This window comes from Mangifera indica, chromosome 14 (genome assembly GCF_011075055.1).
Source record: "Mangifera indica cultivar Alphonso chromosome 14, CATAS_Mindica_2.1, whole genome shotgun sequence".
NCBI classification, from domain to species: Eukaryota; Viridiplantae; Streptophyta; class Magnoliopsida; order Sapindales; family Anacardiaceae; genus Mangifera; species Mangifera indica.
The window spans coordinates 12,105,230-12,130,642 of NC_058150.1; the positions used below are offsets into that span (position 1 = coordinate 12,105,230).

Genomic DNA, 25,413 nt, shown 5'->3' on the forward strand with positions numbered 1-25,413 from the left:
TGGGCTAATCATTTATCATCATTAATAAAATATAAATCGTATTGACTGGTATGCAGTATAATTGAAAAAAATCAATCAAAGCCAACCAAGACACATACCTCAAACTAACATTTAATACTGATGCATATTTTAATAACACAATTATACATTAATTTGTAGAAAATTTTCATCTTGAATTCATATATATATATATATATGAAATAATTTGTTAAAACAAATCCCACAAAGGGATGAGAAGAACCAATCCAAATATATATAGGAAAGTGGATTGGATGAATAGAAATAAATCACTAATAATTGAAAAGATAGAGAGAGAGAGGCATAAATTTCAAACACCTTCAAACAACAGCAATCATCTAAAAACAAAACAAAACCCACACAAACTCCCAAACATAAACCCTTAATACTAATCAAAATGAAAAATGCCTGGATCGATCAATCCGAGGCTTAAGTAATTAACAACTACTACAAATATGCATGAAAATTTTATAATAACATCTCCAGAAATATTCACCATCATCCATAGAAAAATATGTTCATGAAATTCTGATTAGGGTTTCCATGCTGATGCCCACACCACTGGTTCCTCCTTCCATGTCAAATAAATCCCTGCATTTTCATGGTGATTATTATTATTATTATTATTGATATTATCTCCACCTTGTTGTTGTTCTTGTGGTAACGTTTCCAATGCCCATCCCGCTTTGTATCTCTTCAATAATGCCTTCACATCATCCACAACATCGTCACTGAACCCAGATGGGGAAAAATTATTCGCCTTGAATTTATCACTCCATTGCCTTCCTCTTTCTCTTCTTTCACATTCTTCTCCGTAATTATTTGCAGAGATTTCGTCTTCTTCGCACGCCAAAACCCTTACTATGCTCCTTGAACATTCCCTCTCTAGCATCAGTCTTTCGTTGCTCGTCGCCGTGAAGCTCTCTTCCAGCATCTCAAAGTACAATGTGTAGAATCTGAGGCATTCTTCAAAACACTTGACGAAATCATATCTTGTGCTTGTGAAATCAGCTTCTTCTTCGACAATTGTTACAATTTTGGCTCCAAGTGAATAAAACATTTGGATTACGCGTTCTCTTTCCTCTATGGTGACTCTCCTCATCGCGCCGATGCAATTCACAGCAATGGATTCATCGTCTTTGACGCCTAATGTTTCCTTTGTTAACTCTCCTATATGATTTATCCCACTTATGACATTAAACTCGAAGGGGACGCCCATTAGACGAGCGAACTTCTCCATTCTTTGTCCAATCTCTTTCATCACTGATCGCACGAGGCTTGCAGTCACCACAACGGTGAGTTTCAGGTGAGGAGTCTCGTCGTTTCTCGTGGCTAAAGCTTCCAGCAACGTCGGCCATTGAGTGCACAACGTGTTACTGATATCGATTATGTGAAGTTTCGTTTCTCCTTCCAAGGCCTCTAAAATTGCACCGTTGGAGGCAACGTGGCCGAACGTTGTCCATGGACTTACCTCCTGAAACTTGAGGATCAATTTGCGGGCAGAGTCAAAGGAGTGACTCTTTTCGGCAACGGACGTTAGGGTTTTGTAGCAACGTTGACCTGATTCCGTCGCCTTGCAAAAGAGGGCTTGGAGGAAGTAAGAAGCTAATTTCTGATCACAATCTCCATAGGGTGAAGCAAGCTCGTTTAACATCCATAGAAGGTGATGAATTTTGCTAGAGTCTTTGTCGGAGATGGCTCTAGCACATTCTTTAAGAAGCTTTGACGCCCATTTGTTACCTGTGGTGTCGCCATAGGGCTCGCCGGCACATCCAGCGACACCGCCTGCTGAGTCAACAGATGAACGACTGGTGGAAGTATGGCTATGTTGTTGATTAGCGTTGCTGTGCATGTCTAAGGCTATGTGATCACCATTATTATTGGGAGAGAAGAAGGTATGGGAGAATTGAGGTCCTTTAGAAGAAGTGAAGAGGGTTATGTCCATGAGATATTGAAGAAGAAAGAATTAGAAGATGAAGAAGAAGGGAGGCAGGCCCCCCAATTGAGAACTAGAGGCAATAACAAGACTTAGCAATCAAAACTCAATTTCATTTCAGTATCAGAAATGGCCAAGCACAACAAATAAATTTTGGGGTCATTTTCTTGTTATTTTATTTATAATTTTTATAAAATAAGCATGTAGTATCATCTAATATTTATATAAAAGGATTTTATAATATAAAGTTTGTAAGGGTTTTGAATGATTTGCTATTTTCATGTGCAGTTGTATGGACCTACCATTCTTCCAATAGTTTTTGCTTTTCCATTAATTTGGACAAATTATATATTGAATGAGAAAACATGCATAATGCTAAAGACCCAGAAGGTAGTAAAGTTAAAAAAAAGTTTGAAGACCCACAATGAAGGCAAAACCTGAAAAGACGACACTGATTTATAAGTCAGATCTGATAAAATTTTATTGCAAAAAAGATGATGTTAATTATAGGGAAAATTATAAAACATAAATTAGATTTAATATGGAAACTGTTAGAAGCTAGTTTTAGTATTATTAGTTTTATCGAAATTGCTATCAGTTATATCTCTATGTTTACTTTTAAATCTTTCTTATAAATAATCAAACATTTATTGAAAGTTTTTATTATATATACACCCTAACATTATCATGTACGAATTTCTTCAAGTTCTCTAATTTATGAATCTCTTGAAGTTTTTTATGTATGATCAAAGATCAGGGTTTGATTTTTATTTTTAGTGTAGTAATTAGTCATTAGGCTTTTGTTTGGTTTGTCTATTAAACTTTATAATATTTACACCTCTAACTTTAATTTTTTGTATTTTATGAAGTTGGTATTCCATCTTTAATTAATTCAAAATATTAATTGTAAGTTAATAAATTTGAGTTGAGCTAAACGAATTAATTTACAAAAAAAAAAGTGTAAATAAAGATAACTTGATTGAGTTTGATTTGAATCTATAATATCTAATTCAAACTCGTTTAAACTAGTGAAAATGTTGTTAGAGGATTGTCAATTGGATAAATAATATTGTTAGAAGGATAAATAGTATTGTCGATTAAGTAAACAATATCATTGGAAGGAAGAATGAGCCAAACTAGATCTTAGTTGTCAAGTTAGAGCTTTAGCTTGAATTTGACTTATTTGAATCGAATATGAATTCGAGCCTAAGCCGGCTTTGTCCGAATCCATCCCTCTATCTCTTTCTCTCTCCCTCTCAATATAAAGTAATTTTCATGAGTAAATGTAACTTGTTAAATAAAGATTAAGACAAATCAATAACTTAATAAAATAGAATATCAAAATCAGCCACAATAAGTAATATGGTAGCATCCATTTTCAATGCAGCAAATAATCAACAGGGAAGTAAACTAAACATTATAATTTTAATTGAAAAGGAATAAATGATAATTGAAGTTGATGTTATCACCATATTTATTGGTAGATTAGAAGGTTTGGAAAGGAATAAAACATTTATTCCCAAAAATTAATAAAAAAAGGTTAATGGAAGCCAAATGAGACCTAACAAACAACATATTTTCTTCGCATAATCAGGACAAAGGGATGATGATAAAGGCTATAATACTTGATATAGACAACTTTATTTTATATTATTTTTCAATTAATAACTATTATTATTATTATTAATTGTGACTTGGGAAAGATTTGATTTTACCCAAACTGACTGTCTTCAACTTTACAATGCTTAACTGTAGATAAATTGTGTACCTTGTCTTCCTATAAATATGAAACAATTAGACATTTCTATAGTTAGTGTAGTTTTATATACAAAATATATATGTGTGTATGTAAGTTTGATATCTTCTGCTATTTAAGTGAGGAAGTCGAAGATTAAAACCTTCTCTCTATGCGTGACAACATCCGGCTACAAAAAAATCAAAGGAGGTTGACGATCTCAATCAATACTAATCCTTACCGTACATAATTGCTTAGTAACAATCACAAATTCAATTATTAAGAACCATCAAACGCTTATTCTTCATAGAAAATGTTATGTACACTTAGTTTTAAATACTTAATTAAGTTTTTAAATAATATGTTATTATATGATTAAATGTTATATTATTTTTAGTTTAAAATTATTTAATTATATGATATATTATTTAGATATCCAATGAAGTACTCAAAACTAAATATGCATACTTTTATTGATTTTTTATTTAGTAGTAACAAAGAGTTTGAAATGAAACTCTATAAAATTCGATTCAATAGGTCGAGGCGGCACCCCTGAGCTCTACACACATTACTTCTCCATATCTTTCTTAAGCTCTACACGCATCACTTTTCTACACTACTTCTCAACATCTCCCCTTAAGCTCAACACCTCTCAACACTTTTTGTATTACTTTTCAACTTATATATATATATATATACTACTATCATTTATAATTTCACATTAACATTTAAGTTTTATGGATTCTTTCATGTGAAACTTAGATATAATTTTAATGTTTAATGAATCTGATGAGAGCGATGTGGAATTAGAGTGATTGTTGATTGGATCAATTGAAAATAATACGTGATAGGTGATCTTACCACTTTGCCCTATCTACCCAAGCAATATTTTGATGAAATATAATTGAAGGTAAAAATATAATTAAATACTTGAACCTCAAGTTAAGAACTTCCAAAGAGTACAGATCAGATGTACTTAGTAATTTATTCTATAACCATCAGCAACTAATTTTATTAATTATTTACTAATCACTTTCATCAATTCAAAAGGATTTTAAACTTGACAATGTCTCTTTTGCTTTAATTAGTGGATGTCAATTCAATCCTTCTCATCATAGTTCAAGGGATGTTGAACTGGACTACAACATGATGATGATAACAGTATTATTATTTATTTTCATAGTCAAGAAACAAGATTTGATTATCATTCTATGAATAAAAAAATTATTTGAACAAAATTTACCCCAAACACTTAAAAAATTACTAAATTTTATATACTACTAGAAACATTAAACTTGTAAAACAATATGTGATTCATAATTATGAAAATATTATGCGATTGTACCATAGAACTTCATGCTTATAATATGAAAGCTTAAAACTTAAAAAAAGAATATTCAAATTTGATGTTTGATATGAATACTCAGAAATATTGAAGCATAAACCCTTAAACTTCATTTATCATTAAGCTTTTTTAATTAGAAACCTAGTAATGTTAAGACTTGGGAGCTCTAATGTATCATTGTTGATGACATCATAAGATGGATTAAGCAAAACCTATCTTAATTATGCCCTAACGTTCAGGGTAAGAATTAATTTATAATCCTAATTTGAGTTGTGGTCAAAGGGGTAAAGAATAAAGAAAAACAATTAAATTATTATAAAAATTAACCGTATACACTAATAATAGCTATAAATATGAGTATAAATGATAATACATTAAAATTATTTAATTATACGATAATATTTCAATAATTATACCTATGTATATACTCATTATTAACATGTAATATTACTCAAATTTTTAACCCATTAATGAACTAAAAGAACCAGAGAAAGGGAGGGGTTAAAGTAACCAAAAGAAGTTAATTAATTAATTATCTTAAATGGGTATCTAATCGAGGCTTATTCCATTCTAATGATTGGACAAGAAGACAAGGTTGAACATCAAGCCACTGTTTCTTCCACCCAATCATCGGAGAATATGTCTTTGCTTGAGCTTTCCTTCTTTCTCTCTTTTTAACGTTCTTTTATATGAAATTTAAATGAATAAATAAATAACAAGAAAGATAGAAAAAGAGGTGGCATTTTACATTGATTCCATCAATGTGGCCCATAAATTTGTAGCTTGCTTTGTCTTCTTGTGTTTCCTCATTCATACAATTTTCTTTTTCCTCCTTCACAAGTTTGTAATTAAGTTAATCAAAATATTAATATAATCTAATTTAAAAGTGATCGATGAGTTGGTGACGTTACCCTTTTAACAAGGGTAGATAATTTATATAATATTATCAAAAAATTACATTAAGAGAAATTCTTTCTTTGGTTTTTGGTATGATTAAGATGAATACAACAAGTATTTGACTTTGTTTTTTCTAATATTTTTGCAATATGTATTGATATCGTACAAATATCTTAAAAGCACTTTTTGGAGTAACTTCGGTCTTATAATCTACATATTTCCTTGCTTTGTCAAATATATATGAAGGAATTTTTTGTTTTTTAGAATTAGACTCTTTTTCAGTATAAATCTTTAAGGATTTTATGATGTGGATATATTTTTTTATAGACTGATATCACATGTATTTATAATAAATACTAATTTAAATATTAATAATTATATATTATCTTATGATTAATTGATATTTTCTTTAATTTAAAATCACTAAATCACGTAATAACAAATATAATTGGTTTTCATATTAGTATTTATTATAACTTCATATAATTTTAGTGGATTTCTTATTTATGATAATATTCTTATTTGATAACAACTAATCACAAGCTTTCATTTTTAATTCATTTGATCATTTTTAATCAAATAATAGAAAATGGTCAATAATATGCTTTGACTAGTCAGTAGTCACATTTGAATATATCCCTATTACTAAACCTTTAAGAAAAAATGCAATAAATAATAAGAGAAAGGCACTTCATAGAAAAGTGCTTTTTCTCCTTCCTTTCTGACTTTTCTTTTCATCTCTTTACCCTTCTGGTAGGCCAGAACTAAGAGGTTGTGACTTTGGCACAAGAGACTGCTTTCGGTTGCATCACAAAAGCCAAAGGTGTGAAAATGGCACCTCTGACTTTTTAGTCTAGAAGTGTTGAGAAAAAGGTTATTTTTCTTTAACAAAACCTGAGGACCTGAAAAGCTGAAACCCACCTTCATCAACAAATGGCCACACCTTTTGTGAAATTTTGTAGATTATTGATAAAAGGAATTTCAAAATGTAAGTCAAGGCCATTCAATAGTTAGATGGATAGCCTATGGTTCTCATCAGAAGAGCAAACAGTTACATAATTTAATTCATGATTTGCGACCCACAACAGTAAGATAAATTATGTAGTTTTCATTGCTGTACATAATCAGCATGACCAACACAAACCCTGTGTTTCTCATAACTTGAGCTGCTTAACCACTTACAAATTAAGATTTCTGCAAAGACACCTGCTTAAACTGCCATCATCACCAACAAAAACCCTTTCAGTTAGAAATCTGCAAACACTGGCGAAAGGAATCATATCCTGGAACAGTAGAAGCATGCAAAGAAGGTGCACCAAGATGTCTGCATATACGTAAGGATTTAACCATTAAAAGCGTGCATGCATAATGCCAAATGAAGATACGGAATCTATATGGGCACCACATCGAGAAAATTTGAAAGGGAAAACGTTCGGCAAGAGATGAAAGCAGCAGCCCCACTTAACCATTGGTATGCGTGGAAGCTATTTGTCTTATGTTCAATGTTCAAGGCTGAACATTTACTTTTTCATCTCTTTTCTAAATTATTCTTCTTTCAAGTGATTTATTTTCCAATAATTTTAACCTAAAATCACTACGAATGACCGCTAATCGGATGCCCTTTTTTTCACCCAATGATACTTTCACATGGTCATCTAATCGATTATACAATGTGGAGTTAATTTTCTAAGCAAAATCTTGACTAAAGTGTGGTTTAATTGCTTAAGTATTAAAGCCTCATCCTTTATCATTATTTTCTATCAACCTCTAGCTCAATTCAACCAGCCTTCAATTAGATATTTTACCTTGCATATTTTTCTGTGTGGATTAATGAGAATAAAGTTTTGTGACTCGGGCATCCATGGCAAACTACTTATTTGTTGGTAGTTTTCTACACTAAATGCTCATATTCGTATTACATAAACTTTAGGTTCTGGGTTCTTTTGCTTTAATTAAAAAATTGTTGCACATTTAAGAGAGATGTTGATTTTTAGGTTTTCAGTGGTGGATTCAAGGGCTAATATTACCATGGAGATGCTTGTGTGAATACTGTTGGATGCTCTGGGAACTAATTGGCCGAATAGGTTTCAAACTGATCATGATCTCACAGGTTTCCATTTCCGATTCCTAAATCTTAAAAATCAATTGATTCGAGTTCCGGTTATTACTTTTACAGTAGTGCATATGGATCTCCTGCCCTTTCTGAGAAGTTTTTTTTTTTTTTTTAATCTTTTGATTTTATATAAGGACTTAAAAAACATAAATTGTTATTTTGAAAAATGTTTTTAAATTATTTTTGCAAAACTATCCATATGGATCCTATCTAAAGCAGTCGATAACCTTATAATAAGCCAAGTTATTAAATCAGGATGTTACCAACGTCTTGTAAAGAAATTTCTAATAAAGATACGTTTTAGTTTACAAAGTTCAAAAATAAAATCATGATAAATTATGTATCGAAAACAAATAATATCTTAATAGCAATCAAACTAGAGGTGTTAAGGGGATCGGGCCAACTCGAAGTCCAGCTCAAGCCCCTCTTTTTTGGCCTGGCATGCACTGTATCGGGTTGTGTCAGCCTGCGGGGCATGCAGGCCAAGAAGTTTGGCTTGTAGGTTGACCCGACCAAACATTATTCACAATTTTTTAAAAAATATTATTAATCATATTAAAAATATTAATTATTTATTATTATACAGAGGAATCCAAAGAATTAACATGGTGAATTCAAAAACATTTATTAATGTTATGAAAAGTTGAAGAGTAATCATAAATAATTACTAATGTTATGAAAAAACCAAAAGATTAATTCGGAGAATCTAAACTTATTAATTATTTATTATTAATGTTATGAGAAAAAACGATTAGTTTGAAAAATCTAAAAGACATAACAAAAACTAATAAAAAATTAAAAATATATATATAATTAATGGGTTGACCTACCAAAAGTTTGCAAGTCGCCTGTTAAAAGGTCTAGCACGACTAGCTTTAGTATGTGTGCAAGCCTTACTTGACACTTTCACTGTCATATCTAGGTCAAACTATTGAACAAAGATGTTACACAAACATTTCTTATTAATTCATCCATACAACTTATATGACAATATATGATGAAGTGATTTTAAAGTTAAAAAAAATAAACAATCATATCATCCAATGATATACTACCACGTGTATGTGTAATTTTATTTTTTGAGGAACACATGAAAGGAGATTGGAGGGTATTCAAATCATTTCATTCACATGTTAAATACAATACTATGTGCAAGTAATTTGGAACTGCCTTTAGCATAGAATTCAAAATAAGAGGTCTATAAAATAACAGTCATCTCAAGAATTTTAATTGTAAAACCTAAGTGCTTTTAGGGTGAACAAATTTATCTGTTTTTTATCAAGGAATGAATTCCATTCTTCTATTTTATATTTTGTGAGTTAAAATAGTTTATCTCAACATTTGTATATGAATGTGACAGATTTCTTAACAAAGGCTATGCATGCAAACACAAAAGGGAAACAAACTACTTATCACATCATAGGCTTGAAGCAATGACTCTGCAACCTTTTAATTGTGATCATTGAGACCCAGAAGACTTTGGAGACCCTCATAACTCAATTGCTGCGACAAAGTTTAAAAAATCGAGTTAGTAATGCTCTGCTTAACACTGCAAATTTAAACACCAAATAATGCAAGAAGTAAGATACAGATATTGCACGATACCAATCTCTATTTGAGCAGGTATATCATGTAATCTATGCATCAAATCAATTCATGTATGCTAGATGTATATATTATTTTCTCTTTCTTCAACCTTAACACAATTATCATTTACAATAGTACTTCATGCATTAACAATTGATACAAATAATAATACAAATATCGACATATCATTATGTGATTAAGTGATTTTCAATTAAAAATAAAGTAACATTTAATTACATAATAACATGTCTACGTTTGTACCTATATTCGTATTTATTGTTAGTGCACATAATATTGTTTAATCATTTATGGTGACTTGATGCTTAGATATAACAGTACTTCTGATGCCTTCTTTAGTCGCCAGATAAATGGTGTATGATATCAGTTGAAATAAAAATCACATATTCAGAAGTTATATCTCAATACTCAAATCATCTTGAAATTGCAATTGTAGAGACAAATGATAAAAGGGGAGACACTAAGTAGACTCACATTGAGAATTCTGGCAATATGAAAGAAGGGCTGGGCTGGCCATTTTGCAACACAAATTGCAAGGACACCATTGGACTGTTCCTTCTCTTCAGTGTAAAACTTCCTGTACACTTGAACACCTGAAGGAGAAATCATTATGAATTAAACGTGTTTAATAAGACATCTTGCAAGTAATTAAGCACATACATTTTTGGTCAACGATATTATCATTAAAAAGAATAAGTAATTAACTGTGCACACAATTGCATAGGTATGCACTTCATGACTCAACAACACCACTGTTATCACAAGATCAGGCTATGCTTAAACTTTCATCTAGCTTTTTAACTGATTGTTTACAATTTATAATTTACCCTTGGCCCAATAGATGGGGGGCTTAATTAATTGTTAAGAGACAGTTGAATTCTTTCACTCTCATTTTTTTTCCTATTTCACTCACCCTTTTTTATTCTGTTTTACCCACAGGGTACAAGGCTAACAATCTACCAAAAGCATGGACCATAACATCTCACTCTAGTAGCCTCCATGTGCCACCCAAGAATTGGTCTGCAGCACCCCTTTTTGGCTTCAGCATCAACCAATATATCTACCCCTTGAACCTCATGCTCCCTCCAAGTGCTAACAATTCTTAGTCTCCATTTACAAAGCTCAAAAACCTAAATTTGTAGTGGTAAACAACCAATATGCAAATTAGTTCAAATATTAGACAAGAATCTCATATCAGAAATGAAATTACCATGAAAGGAAATAAATCAAAATCTTAAAGAAGTAAATGATATCAAAAAAGGGAAATAAACTCTACATAAAAAGTATGTGACACCATCCACCATCAATCGCATATCTAATTTAAACCTAGTATTAAAACCTCTGAGTTACTCCTTGTTTTAACATGATTCACTTCTTTCGGATTTTTAATTATTTCCTTTTATTCACCTCAATGGCTGACCAAGAAGTGTGATCAAAGCTACTAAAGGGCTTACAGATCCTCTCTCCCCTTTCCTATTCACCTCAGTGTTTGATACCCTTACTAAACTGATGAACAGAGCTTGGACTGCAATTTAGAAGAGAGCTTTGTAATAAAACAAAAAAAAAAAAAAAATCAATTTCCCATTTTAAATGCTCCAATTCAGACTTCACCTCATAAATTGAGGTCTAATTTCATGGTTGATTATGAAATGAATTGAGGTATTCTGTCTCAATGTAATATAAAATAACGTGACTCAAAGAGAATAAAGCAAGACTAGAGGGTTTATACTGTTTTTTGATTTTCTCTTCATAATTACCCAATTCGGGTGTGAAAGTGTATACAAAAGAGAAGCATAGGGGTCTTTTTATAGTGACCGTGTAAGCTTAGTTATAGCACAAGTAAACTAAATCATGAAAAGTAGGGGACAAATGTCTAATGGTGGCATGATAAGTAGTGTGCCTCCACTTAGAAAATCTACCTAATGTGCAAACTCTCGCTTGGGTCTGCACCAATTATTGGGATACTTTATTTGGTGAAAATCAAGCGGACTGTTGCAATAGGTGGATCTCCTACCAAGGAGAAACATTACTTATCAGGCCACAATTGGACATGTCCCCTACTTGGGCATAATTTGGTTAACTGGAGCTATGACTATGCTTATATGGGCTTTTATAAATAGGCCCTTATACTTTTCATTTGTTTACACTTTCATGCCCAAATTAGGGGTAGTTATGAAGAGAAAAGAAATAACATTGTATCCCCTTTAGTCTTGTTTTACTTTTTCCTTCTATTTCTTCTAATTTATCTACCTACTTCTTTTCTCTCTAGTCCCCATCACAGGTATTTAATAATTTTAAGAACTAAAAACAACATGATACCCTGACCTAAAAGGAATTAAACAAGCAGCCATCGCAGGAGAATTCAAATTTAAAAGTAACAGGTATATTCAATCAAGAACAGACTGTGGTAAAAGATAATATCTAGAAGCCAGCAAAAACTAAGAACATAAAATATTACAAACTGAAGAGAACCACAGACATCAAGTTTTCCGCACCAACATTGATATCCTTTCATTGTTGTAAAATTTTTACAGAAAAAAATCAGGCCACCCTAAGAAGGGAAAATATTCTCTAGAAGGAATTATAAAGTTGATATTTTACAACTTTCAAATCCTTGGTTGAATTTCTAGAACCTTGCTGTTGATGTTACTTGCATAGAAAGGATAGGCATTAAACATAATGCTTGAGCTAAGAAAATTAAAGCATGCAAAACACATTCTTAGCAATTATCAAGTACAAGTGGCTTTTCATCTTTGTAACTTGGCTTTTCATCTATGTAACTTTCTTTCCTGAAATGAATTTATGTGTCTTTTGGTCAAAATATAAGGTTGTTACCTTCAACAATGCTTTTTATGCCAGGCAGGACTTTTGCAAGACTCTGTGCTTGCAACATCTCATAAAATGATCCATACCGTTCAACATCCTGCAATTTAAATTAATTACAACAGCAAAAGTTGCAAAGAAAGCATAATAAATTTTGAATGAAATTGGTGTTACCTGGACCTCAAGCACCAAACATTTATTAAAAAGAATTAAAGCTCCAGGGCCAATTCTGAGACCAGAACAAAGAGATGCAATTAAGAAGAGGGAATTCGAATAAATAACTCAAGGCAAAATATTATACTGAACCAGTCTCTGCAAATCAACTCATGAACTCAGAGGCCAAGATTCTGCAAATAAAAAAAATATGAATATGAAACATAGCCTGAGTACAATGTTGGAATATACCTACTGTAGTCACCAACAGCGCACCTTCCTTCAACAGTTTTCAAGCCATCTACAACCAAGTTTAAATCACGGTAATTAGTCTTCAATTGTATAGAACACGCACATCACAAAATTAGGAGAATATATACTAACATGTTCCTTACAATAAAACTATGTGCACAAAAAAATGGACACAAGCTTGTACATAAACAATAATATGTCATCGTGTGATTAAGTGATTTTGAATTAGAAATAAAGCAATACTCAATCACAAGGTGACATGTAATTGTTTCTACACAAGTTTGTGCTCTTTGTTCGTGCACATAGTGCTACTCTTTTCCTTATAGTGCACCCATTTGAAACTTCAAAATTATTGACAAAAAGGAAAATGAATACCTTTCAATTGGGTGAAATAAGGTTCTTGAACATGAAGTTCGAAGTTTACAGCCTTCAAAAGCTGATGAAAACATCATTATCAAACATATTATAGCAAATCTCCTCATCACAATACATCTATGTAACGGAAGTAGGAAATTATAAAATCTCCACTAATATACATACTTCTACTAATTCAGATCCTTCTTTGAGAACCAATTCATTATCTTGATTTTTACTAAATGTCCCATTTGATGCTGCCGCACAAGTGATCAATTCGTATAAAGCCGTTGCCAACCGTTTGTATAAAGGATACTGGGATTCTTTAACACAAGAATCTGCAACATTGAGTACCAAAAAAAAAAAAAAAAAGACGAGATCTTTCTTATAAATAATGAGATACATTATAGATGCTCAATTCAAATAACAGCATAAAATTTTTTTTTTTTTTTAAATTCATCCACTAAAGATAAACTTAAATAAACCAAAAACAACACTCACAAATCTTCTCATATTCTGTTTTGACAACAAATGATAAAAGTTCAAAACTTTATGACAAAAAACAGCTAAAAAAGAAAACCCACTTGGTTTCTCCAATTTCACACCCACTACTATAAAATAAAAGCGGAAAGAGACTAAAATATGAAGACTTAAAGATATAACTAGTTCCTTTTTCATTTACCAGAGGTGACAGGAACGTGTCGAAGGAGAAAGGAGCAGAAGTCTTTGGAGAGAGCAAGATCAAGCTGTAGATTTTGCTTCATGTGAGACTCCAAAGTGAACTTCACTATTTCTTCAATGCATCGACTAATCTCAACCGGGTTTGTTCCCGGAGATGATGGTTGCTCCATTTTCTCACACTTTCTCAACCCAATTTCTCTTCAAATAAATTATATCCGCAATAGTCAAAAGGGGGAGTTAGTAAAAATAACCTTTTTGTGGGGCTTCGAGAAACTAGTTTACCCTCGTACTAAATACCAAATACCCCCAAAACTTGTCGAATTCTAATCACCCGCGCTTCGACTTTATAGGATTTGACATAAAATTTGCTTGTGTGCTTTTTAAGTTTTGCATAATTAATTTTCAAAATTACAATTTGGCTCTAGACATACTTTGATTTGAAAAGAAAAATAAAATAAAATAATCTATGTAAAATGTTTTTCCTACTCTTTTATTTAACAAAATTCACTATTTAAAATAAATGAAAAATGAAAATCTGGTTTTTGAAATCGATAAATTTTTGTGCTTGCAAAAAGGGCATTACTCTTTTGGCCTTCCTAAATCACTAACGTTTTCATCTTTTTATAATATTTTTTTCTCATTGAAATTTTTTCTTAGTATTTTATCATTTCTTTTTCTATTAATTACATATTTTATGTTTTTGTAAAGTTGAGATAAGGATGAGTCTTAATCGATTTGGCTTGAACTCAAATACATATTTAACTTGAATGAGTATAACTAAAATTGAGTTGGCTCAAATGCATCGAGTTAACAGAAAAGTTTATGATAGATTCATCTTCTCTTATGAGTTTTTTTTTTTTAATTTCAAATAACCTTTCTTTTTTAATAGTAGTTTATATTAATGACATGAATTTAATTGGAAGTTTTTAAAAACTCTCAAAAACTACTAAATATTTGAAAAAATAATTTAAGATAAAAGATTTAAGAAAAATAAAATATTATCTCAGTCTGCGGATCGAGCATAATTCAAATAGAATAGTTAACCATCAATTAGCGTATATTAAAAAATTATTAAAACGTTTTAATATAGATATAACGTATCCTTTAAGCACCTCAATAATTGTTCGATCTCTCAATTTGAAAAAAGACCCGTTTTGTCTTAAAGAAGAAGATGAAAAAATACTCAGTTATGAAGTATCGTATCTTAATATTATTGGAGTTTTATTATATTTGGTCCAAAGTAGTAAACTAGATATATCCTTCGCAGTCAATTTATTGGCCTAATTTAGCTCTACACTAACTCATCACCACTAGAATGAAATCAAATATATACTTTGTTACCTATGAAGGACTAAAGATCTGAAATTATTTTATTTTTTCAAATCCCTTAAAAATCCTAATTTGATTGGATATATAGATATTAGTTATCTTTCTGACCCTCATAAGACCTGTTCACAGACAAAATATGTTTTCACTTATAATGACACAATGATATCTTGGTGCTCCACTAAACAGACTTTTGTTGCAACATCTTCAATCATTCAGAGATTCTAACTTTCCATAGAGTTAGTTGAAAATGCATATGGTTACGGTCTATTATTTATCATATTTAAAATACATGCAGTATTCCTTCTACAACAGATACTCTTTTTATATTATATGAAGATGATGCAATATATATTACCCGAATTAGAGGTGGGCACATTAAAAGAGAAAGAATCAAATATATCTCATTGAAATTCTTTTACACTTATGAGCTCCGACAAAGCAAAAAATTGATATCAAATAAATATGATCCAATGAGAATCTTATAAATTTGTTCACCAAAACATTACTGATATCAACATTTGAAAAGTTAATATATAACATCGGTATATGGTGATTCAATAGACAACCAAATTAATCATACTATAAAGAAGAAGAGTATTTATCAAGGAGTAAATTTTTGAAGTTTATTATATATTTAGACAAAATGCGTATTATATTATTTTTCCCTTCATTAAGTTTTGTCTCATTGAATTTTCTTAATAAGGGTTTTAATAAGGTAATTTAAGTATATCCAACTTTGTTTTTTCAAAAAATAAAATAATTATATATATTTTTTTAGTTTTTATCTTATTAAATTTTTTTCTTAATAATATGAATATAATTATTTATAAACAGTGAAAATATAAAAGAGTGCGTTATATATCCAAGAGCCTTCCCACCTAATCAAGCCAGTTAATGATGTAGGAATGCATTTATTGTTGCAGGTGCATGAAAGAAGAAAAAGGATAATGGCTGGCACAGGAAGAAGAAAAAGGGATTGAGTTTGTAATTTTTACGCCAACAATTAATATATAAAAAGACAAATTTTTTGCACCGTAAATACCGCTCCTCTCTTCTGCAAGAAAGCAGCCTTCAGCGTTTGTAATCCACCTTTATTTGTAATTCTTCATTTCCTCTCATTAGTGTGTTTTCTTCATTCTCTGCACTTTTCTTATTTTGTAACAATATCTTAGTTATACTTTGCTAAGGATTCTAATTTCACATTTTCTAACTTGCACTTTCATTTATAAGCATTCATAAATTTATCACAGATTATATGATGAAGAAATTATTCAAATGAACATGAGCAGTTTTTGCTCGAAAAAGTGGTTACCAATTCCAACACCAAATTCATGTTAAAACTATACAATCAATGAAAAAAAAAATCAAATAATTGGAGAAGATATTATTGCTTGAAAATTTTCTTTGGATTCCGTTTCTGGGTTGGTCCCCAGATTTGGCATTACAATGATTTTCATTAACTTTTTTCTGTACAATTGCACAAAAAATGACATCAAACTTATTGATCCTCTTTTTAGAGAACTTAATCTGTCCCTATGTATCTTCTTGATCTCTCTCTGTGTCACTTTCCTGTATAATTTCCTATTCCATTGGAAGCCGCTAGCTTGTTTGACCTCCAATCTCGTATACTCTTATGGATAAATCTTATTATGACACCGACTCAGCAACGTTATTAGGTCAATTATAATGTTGCCGGGGTGCTAGTTTCTGCACTACACTATGATTTGGTGATCTTCTGAACCTTCTTTGGTGGCTTCAGATTTGAAAACAGTTGGAGTTTCAGAATGGAGTTCTATAGAACCATCTGAAGTATGAAGCTCTTGGCGATGATGGGCTTGGTCGGTCCAAATCAGAACCAGAAACACCATAATAATGGAGAGAAAAACCAGCCCTGACCATACCAAATGGACATTTCTCTTCAATGGATTGCAGTGTTTGACAAGAATTTCAGAAAATGCATCCTTCACTGACTCACATTCTATCAGATTTTCCATGTCAGGATACACATTTAGCAGCTTCTGAATTGAATGTGTGTATGCCTCTACAGTTTTGTACTCATTGCTTGTTATGAACAACCCTTCACCACAGCTTCCATTGTTGGCATCAGAACAAGTAAATACCTTCAATACCTACAAATCAATAGAACACAAGAGCTTCAGTATAATTTTCGGGGAACACTGATCGATCTGATGCATAAACAAACCAATTGATACATGTTTCAACGTATTGAATGCAGTCAGATTCTGTCTCTTGTCATACCTTAGGGATGTCACCGATTCGAATAGTGTCATCAGGGCAGTAGCCTGTCAGATATTGATAATTTGGTGGTCCTGAGAAGGGATTGCAGACATGAGGGATACCTGGATATGATACTGATATGTTTTCATTCACCTGGAATTTTCGACCAAAACCAACATTATATTGAATTGTGGCTGTGGATTAGATTGTTTTTTTTATGTAATATTACACGTACAAAGTTTACAGCAATATTAACACTTTGAGGCACCAAAGCTTTATTTTTTCTATTAAAGAAAGTGAACTTTCATTTTTCCTATCTAAATAATAGAATTAAGTACTTTCAATGAAATAATAAAAATTTAGTCTTTTCACTAGAAAATTTTGAAAATTCAATCTTTTTATTAGAAAAAATTTGATAATTCGATGCCTCCAGTATTGTTACTGCAAGTTTACCTGGTTTACAACATTGTAGACTCCTGTGCTGAAGTCAAAAAGAATAGATTCGGCCGAGCGCAGTTCATCACAGGGAAGGATTGAACTCAGGCTGTTGTTATTGGGATTTTCTTGGAAGTTTTCTAGAGCTGTACAAGTATCACTTGAGAACCTGGAAAATTACTGGATTTAAATAAAATGCCCGGAAAATGTGAAAGATCTTTTAAGAAAAATGAAAGAGGCTATTACTTTTCCAGGAAAAAGTACACTCCAAAGAGCACCCAGCACAGAAATGTCAAGATCCAGCACAGTGTAATTAGCCTGTAATATATATATGTAAAAAAAAAAGTGAAATTCTGCATCTAAAGAATAATATCAATGTGTCTGCAATGAAAATTGTAAAATTTACTCACAGGTTAAGAGCCTTCTGTAACTTGAAAAATCCAGAAACTGCAGGAAAAAAGGGCTCATGTTAAACCAAATTCATGTTCAAAATGTTATGGTAGAGATCTTTAACAGTCATTTGCAATTAAAAAAAAAAAAATTACTTGATAGAGCAATCGATGCAACCAGATTCAGGGAAACAGTTACTGTGGTTACTGCATATCTGCAAAAACAAGTTCATATAATTATAATAACACAGGCTGAATCGATTCTAGTAGCTGTAAAATATTACACTTGCAACAAAAAAAGGCTTTCTACTTGTTTTTTTTTTTTTATGTGAGGGGCCAAATCCCAAAACCAAGAGGAGAAAAAGGACCAAGGGGAATTAAGACACCCCTAAAATCGCATTTGAGGATCTCCTGAAGTTCGGGAGAGATTTCAAAGAGTTCAAAGAAAGCATCAACAGAGAAAAGACTCTTTTTCATAATGCAATTCGTTGTATGATTCACTTTTCAGATAGAATGTAATATGCTTAATTTTCTGTTAAAAAAGAGCATGCTTCAAAAGCCAATAATAAGACTGGAAGCGTTTTCCACTTCTAATAAGATATTTAGTCTTAGATTTAATAAATATTGTGGATTTTGTGCTCATGTACACTGTATTCACTCGGTAGGAAGGGAAAAAAAAAAGAGCGGAAGTGGTGGGCAAATACAAAATAAAAGGACACTCCTGAATTTTTCATGGTCAGTGGGGCCATAAGCCCTGACCTCAGTAGCTGTGCCCGTTTAAGGTACGATAAAATGATAGTTTTTTATTTTTTAAATTTTAAAAATATTTTTCACTTATTTATTAAAGTTAAAATTTTCTATCTTATTTAAAAAATGGTTGTTTACTCCATATATTTTGAAAAATGTTCTCTAATAGTTTAGATTATAATATTTACATTTTTAATTTATTGTATGTTTAATTTATTAAGAGTGTAATTATCATTTTTAAACTGTCGAGAGATATAATGGAATTTAAAAATTTTCAAAAAATCCATAAACTTTTTTGGAATTTCTAAAACCTTTAAAACTTTCATAAATGCCTCTAATATTTTTAAAAATTATAATTTATCCTAAATATACAATCATACATTATTGGCATTGTCTATCTATACTTGTAATTATTTTTAATTGAAACTAATAAAAATTAAAGATATAAAATTATTTTATAAATTTTTAAGGGTAAAATATTATTTAGTTTTAAGGGTTTTTTGAATTTTACAATTTTTTTTTTAAAATTCAATAGATTTATAGCAAATTTAAAACAAGTGAGAAAATAGCATTTTCAAATTGAAAGTATGAAAATTTGTTATATTATCAAATCTTGGGTGGTAAATAGTCATTGGGCCTTAATAATTTTGTAAGAAGGAAAGAGAGGAAATTTACACAATCTTGAGGCCCTTCTGGATGAGGCGTCTGTTCTTGGCGGCCTGCCTTTGGATAACTGCGGCTTCATCTTCAAGTTTCTGAGAAGTTGAAGACAGAAAGAGAGAAATGTCGTTGGTTTCAGCTGATACTTGCAAGTTACTATTCTCCATTTCATTCATTGCTTCAGTTGTGTTATACAGAGTTTCTGATGCTTCATTTGCTGTGTTCATGACAATCTCCACGATTTTGCTTGCTCTTGAATTGAATTTTTCATTTCCTCCTAGAACTAGCCCTGTTGCAACTCTGCATATATTTTTACAATCATGAAACTGACTCTATATATAAAAATAATGCTGCAAATATAACTCTACTCATAAATTTTCTATGATTCTCGAGCAGCGCTAGATTTGATAATTGAACATATTGAGCTCCAATTAAGAATTAAACTTGTTTTCATAAAATGAATCGAGTTTGAATCAATTTGGACTGAATATAAAATAAAATTATTTTCGCACTAAGTTTGAGTTATAATTTATCAATCTCAAGCTAACTTTTTCGAATTTTACCTAATCTTGAGCTAAGACAACAAGAAAAATACTATCAAGAAAGGGAGAAAGAATTACATTACTAAAATTGTGAAGAGTGAAGCCAGGATGATGGGCCAAAAGTAACAGTTGTTATAGCAAACTGCCCTTTTCTTCTTCTTCTTCTTCAGCTTTCTTTTCTTGCGAAAGAAAATCTCTGCAAGCACAAATCCTGCATATATAATTCCACCCAATAGCCATAATGCCCCAATTGCATACCCATAAATCCCTGTAAATGCAGTTGACTGCACCCAAAGAAATTATATTCTGTAAGCCTAATACTGAAAGAAACTTAATGAAATACTATATACTAATAATATAAACAAACTAACGTATTATTATATGATTGTTTATTTTTTTCTAATTTAAAATTATTTAATCACATAAAGATATATAAGTTTGTTTGTCTCTATTAAGACCCAACAATTTATACCTAAAGTAAATATTAATATCATATATATGTCCAAATTAAACCTATTATTCCCACAAAAGGATAAAAACACCACAAGGTAAACGTTACATTTTTTTTTTGAAGAGATTAAACTTTATTTTTTCAATTAAAAGAATCAAACTCTCAATTTTTCTTATTAAAATAACAAAACTTTTAAATTTTTTTATTGAATAAATTAAACTTTTACGGTTTATTATTAAAGATACTAATAATCTTGTTTTTAAAACAAAAACAAAAATAATCTTTATTGTGTTTATTTGATACCGTCAAAAAAAAATACTAAAAGTTTATTACTTTCTATAAAAAAAAAAAACTGAAAAGAAAAAAGTTAATAATTCGTTATTTTCACATGTTATCACTTCTAACAATTATATTAAAAATGAGATATATACATATAACATATAAATTATTTTTCATAAACAGAAAAATGTTCTCTTTGTTTTTATGTTTTGAGGACTTTCCAAATCTATTTTTTTAAGTTTGGGGAAAAAAATGTTTTGAAGATAAAATGAGAGAGAGGATTACACTCCAATAATGCTTGTTGGTGATGTTAAAACCTCCTCTGTATTTCTTTAAATCGTCAAAAGGATCCACTCTTTCTGTATCATCTTTTTGTCTCATGGGTTGTGACAAATTGTTTGTTTCAACAAAATTTCTACTTGAGAAATCTGAAAAAAAGAAAGAAAGAAAGAAGTCATAAAAATAAAAAATATTAGTATCTGAATTTTGGTAAATTATGCAATAATAAAAAGGTTTACGCTAGTAAAATTCATTAGAAACTAAGTAGTGAATGCACATGATTTTGGTTTTCTAAATATATATACAGTTGAGTTCGATTTGAATTGTTTGAGCTCAAATTGAATTAATTGAGTTTAAGCTTCAGCTTATCAATTCTAAACTGAATTTTTTAAATTTAAATCGACCTTAAGCTATATTTTATTCGGACTTGTATAGAAGCCAGGCCTAATTAGATGGAAAAAAGAAAGGTTGAAGTCTTAGACATCTGGGCTTGTTACCTGCGATATTTGGAATTGGGTAATAGTTTAAGCCCAATTTTATTTGTCTACCCAACCCAACTAATTGAAATGAATCCAGATTAATTACCTAAACCAAAAAAAAAAAAAAAAAGAGTAATCCAACCCACCAAAATAACACTGCCCCAAATAAGAAATTTTTTTAATTTTTGAAAATTTTAAATCAAAAAATTAATCTCATCCTCATCTCTTACATAAAAAAGAAAATTACCCAGTTAAACAAAAAACAATCCCATTTTTTTATATAATCTATATATCCATTAAATTTTGAACCCCAAGAAAAAAGGGACAAAAAAAGAAATATTTCACACTGAAAATATTAGTATATACCATAGATAATAATAAAAACTATAAAGTAATTGTTACCTGGAAGAAAAGTAATAGATGAATTTTGAATTTCTGCTGCAATAATTTCTGGGAAATTTAATGCAGAAATCACCATCAAGAAAATTGAGGGCACAAGAAGAAGCCGTGAAGAGTCCATGTTTTTGACCTGTGAAACAAGCAAAGAATGAATGAAACTTTTCACAATTTACATACAATATGAGTCTTCCTTCTGATTCTCAATGGAATTTGACCAACCTCAAACCATTTTTTTTTCTAACTAACCCATTAATGCTCACTTGAAATAGACATAACATAACCTATCAAACAAGTTTGATTAAAATTAGTTGTTAGTTAATTAAATAAGATTAAAGAAGTTATGAATGAATTACCTTTTAGAGAGAGGAAGAGAGAAAGAAGAGAGAGAGGTCTTCTTCTTCTTCTCATTCTTCATGGTTTGGTTTTGGAATTGGTGAAGGGTTTATTGGCAGAAACTCCATGGCTAATTAATTATGTGTGTGAAAAGGAATTGATTAAAGATTACATTTTGGTGCTTTTTTCTAGAAGAGACAGAGTGCTTTTGGAAAAGTTAAAACTTACTTTGTTTAGAATCACTTCTTTGCAAGCAAAGAATTACATTATAGTTTAATAGTCAAAGAAAAATCTTATACATGAAGTAGTTTGATGGTTTTGAGAGAGAGTTAAAGAGAATTTGAAGAAGAAGAAGAAGAACTTACTTGAGCTTGGAGATGAATAAATTCAAAAGCACTTATGAAAAAGTGCTTCTTCTAGCTTCCTCTCTTAATGTATGAACATCAATATGCTATATATAGAGAGAAATCAACATGCAAATGTGTAATATATAAATGAATAAATAAATCTATAAGGTGAGACTCTTCAATTCAAATGCTTATTAATCTAGAAGAGTTGTGGTTTTATATATATATATATAAAGCTGAAAGGGGAAATCCAAAGTCAGGAAGCTCAACCGAAACACCCCTTTAGAATTTGAAATTAATCAATTAAAAGAGACAAAACCCAAATAAAAAACAAAAAAGTTTCCAATAAAAAAGTTAAATATATATATCTTTCAAAGAGACAAAACGACTATTCAAGAAAATTAAAATATTGCTTTAGACTTGAATGGCTCCAATCGTTTTCGAGGGTGGAAAGACTAACAAAACCGTGTCAAATGCACCATGCAATATGTGTTTAAGTGAGAGGGAAAAGAAACAAGAAAAATAATGGAAAAGGAGCGTTTGTATTTTTCAACTTAATCCACTAGTTATCAAATTGGAACAACTGCTCAATTAAGCCTTTTTTTTTTTTTAATTTTAAAATTCATTTGTTATTTTAAATAATATCATAATGAGGATATTGATTTTTTTTTTTAAATATGGGTCAACATTCTGGCTATAAAAAATTACAAAAATAAAAAATTTTAATCAAATTTATTATTTCATCACAACAAAAAAAGTTAATGTACATCTTGGTGTGGTGATGTCATTTATATTATTTTATTATTAATTTAAAATTATACAATCATATAATAACATATTATTTAAATATTCAAAACTATGCACATTAAAACAAATATATATGTTTATATTAAATATTGACTATATATTCTAATATTTTTTAATATTTAATGGAATCTCTTGTTTTATTCTTTTCTAATTTAACAAGTCAAAAAACTGACAAAATTCTTGCATTGATCTTGATGGTCAAGACACCTACCCTTTCGGTCAAGTATAAAGTCGTCATATTATTTAATATTTTTGTATAGCTATGTGTACACACTTCTTTTTTTCTTTTCTTTTTTTTAAATAATCTTTTTATCGTCCTTTTGCCAAATTAAAAAATATATGGGAAGTGAAAAAAGAATCTAAATATGGTTATGTGTATCGGACAGATTAAATAAAAATGGCGATAAAGTGCGGCTTTAAGTTGCTTCAAGTTTCAGATTTGGTGTAGCCATGTCGATTATTTATAAATTAAAGTTAAAAATCCATAAAGAATCTAGTTTCTTGATAATAGCCGCCTAACTTTTAAAGATACCAATATTTGTGTATTTATATGTATTTTAATTATTTATTCAACCACAAATTACTTTTCTTTATTCAATGTATTGTAAAGGTTTAATTACTATTTTCACCTTAACTCTGGTAAAACAAATTTCTTACTCTCTAGGTTTGAAAAATCAATTTGTCTATAAAGAAAGGATAGGAAGTTTATTTTGCCCTACTATCTTTAAGTTCTTTCAAGAATCATTGTCTTAAGCGTTTGTATCCCTATATCTTTCCAACCATCACTATCGTCAAAGAATTGTCATAAGAGCCTCACTGTTGCAAAGTGAGATACAATTTGTGTAGATCGACATGCAACCCTTAAAGCCAATTTTTAGTAAAGAGTACTTTGAGTCAAGGCTAAAAATAGAGAATGAAATGAATTAAAGTTGGAGTTGGGTGTATTCCGATAAATGAAGCAAATATGGACCTCCATTTCGGAGATGTCAAATCGTGATTTCATTTAAGGTAATTGAGGAAATGATAGATAGGGGTGCCGACTATTATTTTGAATGCATTGGATTAGCATATGCAACATAAGATGCCTTCAGTAGTAGTAATCAACACAATTTTGATTCAATTAAAATCTGATTTTGATTGATTTAATTATGATTCAATACGATTATATTTTGATTTGATATAATTTGTTGTATATTTTTTTTCTCATTTAATAGGATTATGACTCTATTTCAAACTACATGTAATATTATATATTGTAAAATATTTTGTTAATAATATTTATTCAATTCACAAATTCTTCACGGTATCACAGTCCACCACTCAAAAGAGTATTTTATCCTTCTTCAATGGTTGATACATCAGCAACACTCAAAACCTTTTCAACATGCTCTATTTCTTCATTAATTATCACTTCTCTTGAAAACACCTCATTTCTTTACTCTATCAATACCTTACCATTAAACTTACTTCATCCAACTACACCTCTTGGCAATTTCAATTTCATGCAATTCTCACATGTTATGATTTAATGAGATTCATTGATGGTTCATGATGCAGTCAATCATTCCTTGTGGATTTGTCAAGATTAGTTAAATCTTAGTGTCATTGCTAGTTCTATCTCTCCTAATCTTATTATGTTCATCACATCAGCAAAGACATCATAGGATGCTTGTCAATACCTATATTAAACTATCTCATAGGAGACTTAACCAATTAAAGGAAGAACTTTCCTATGTCAACAAAGGCACTAGATTAGTCACCGAATATATGCAGCAAATCAAGATCAA

The 25,413-nt window shown here is 30.4% G+C and overlaps 3 protein-coding genes across 5 annotated transcripts; all 3 read right to left on the minus strand.

Moving 5' to 3' along the window:
- Positions 1-273: 273 nt before the first annotated feature.
- On the minus strand, positions 274-2,104 carry LOC123196045 (protein SHORT-ROOT-like). The gene has a single exon (XM_044609929.1). It carries the CDS (start codon positions 1,961-1,963, stop codon positions 551-553), a length of 1,413 nt encoding a protein of 470 aa, XP_044465864.1. The 5' UTR covers positions 1,964-2,104; the 3' UTR covers positions 274-550.
- A 7,041-nt stretch (positions 2,105-9,145) lies between these two features.
- On the minus strand, positions 9,146-14,122 carry LOC123195594. 2 transcript variants are annotated; one of them, XR_006497497.1, is made up of 9 exons: positions 13,914-14,122; positions 13,418-13,569; positions 13,253-13,313; positions 12,878-12,926; positions 12,647-12,701; positions 12,485-12,572; positions 10,563-10,779; positions 10,124-10,242; positions 9,146-9,547 (listed from the first exon to the last, which is right to left on the minus strand). XR_006497497.1 is itself a non-coding variant. In XM_044609392.1 (8 exons), the coding sequence occupies exons 1-8, from the start codon at positions 14,080-14,082 to the stop codon at positions 9,494-9,496; spliced, it is 747 nt and encodes a 248-aa protein (XP_044465327.1). In that variant the 5' UTR covers positions 14,083-14,120; the 3' UTR covers positions 9,146-9,493. The 2 variants fall into 2 exon arrangements, 1 of the variants encoding a protein (XP_044465327.1); XM_044609392.1 differs by lacking the exon at positions 10,563-10,779 and having other exon boundaries at positions 13,914-14,120.
- A 2,483-nt stretch (positions 14,123-16,605) lies between these two features.
- Positions 16,606-23,122, minus strand: LOC123195884. Of its 2 annotated transcripts, none has more exons than XM_044609747.1 (11): positions 22,838-23,122; positions 22,143-22,269; positions 21,268-21,410; positions 20,331-20,536; positions 19,726-20,010; positions 18,460-18,518; positions 18,325-18,361; positions 18,161-18,232; positions 17,933-18,083; positions 17,501-17,632; positions 16,606-17,370 (listed from the first exon to the last, which is right to left on the minus strand). In XM_044609747.1, the coding sequence occupies exons 2-11, from the start codon at positions 22,258-22,260 to the stop codon at positions 16,954-16,956; spliced, it is 1,620 nt and encodes a 539-aa protein (XP_044465682.1). In that variant the 5' UTR covers positions 22,261-22,269; positions 22,838-23,122; the 3' UTR covers positions 16,606-16,953. The 2 variants fall into 2 exon arrangements, with proteins under 2 accessions (XP_044465682.1, XP_044465683.1); XM_044609748.1 differs by lacking the exon at positions 22,838-23,122 and adding an exon at positions 22,493-22,801.
- Between the last annotated feature and the right edge of the window lie 2,291 nt (positions 23,123-25,413).

Bases quoted from the DNA above. Each gene is read 5' to 3' on its own strand.
- LOC123196045 (XM_044609929.1), bottom strand. From the start codon at position 1,963: ATGGACATAACCCTCTTCACTTCTTCTAAAGGACCTCAATTCTCCCAT.
- LOC123195594 (XM_044609392.1), bottom strand. From the start codon at position 14,082: ATGGAGCAACCATCATCTCCGGGAACAAACCCGGTTGAGATTAGTCGA. The intron at 12,702-12,877 runs GTATATTCCAAC...TTCTGGTCTCAG, and splicing joins GCTGTTGGTGACTACAGTAG to AATTGGCCCTGGAGCTTTAA. The intron at 12,573-12,646 runs GTAACACCAATT...TTTAAATTGCAG, and splicing joins GTTTGGTGCTTGAGGTCCAG to GATGTTGAACGGTATGGATC.
- LOC123195884 (XM_044609747.1), bottom strand. From the start codon at position 22,260: ATGGACTCTTCACGGCTTCTTCTTGTGCCCTCAATTTTCTTGATGGTG. The intron at 20,537-21,267 runs GTAATCCTCTCT...CTTTGGGTGCAG, and splicing joins CCAACAAGCATTATTGGAGT to TCAACTGCATTTACAGGGAT. The intron at 18,362-18,459 runs GTAATTTTTTTT...TTTTTCCTGCAG, and splicing joins TGCATCGATTGCTCTATCAA to TTTCTGGATTTTTCAAGTTA.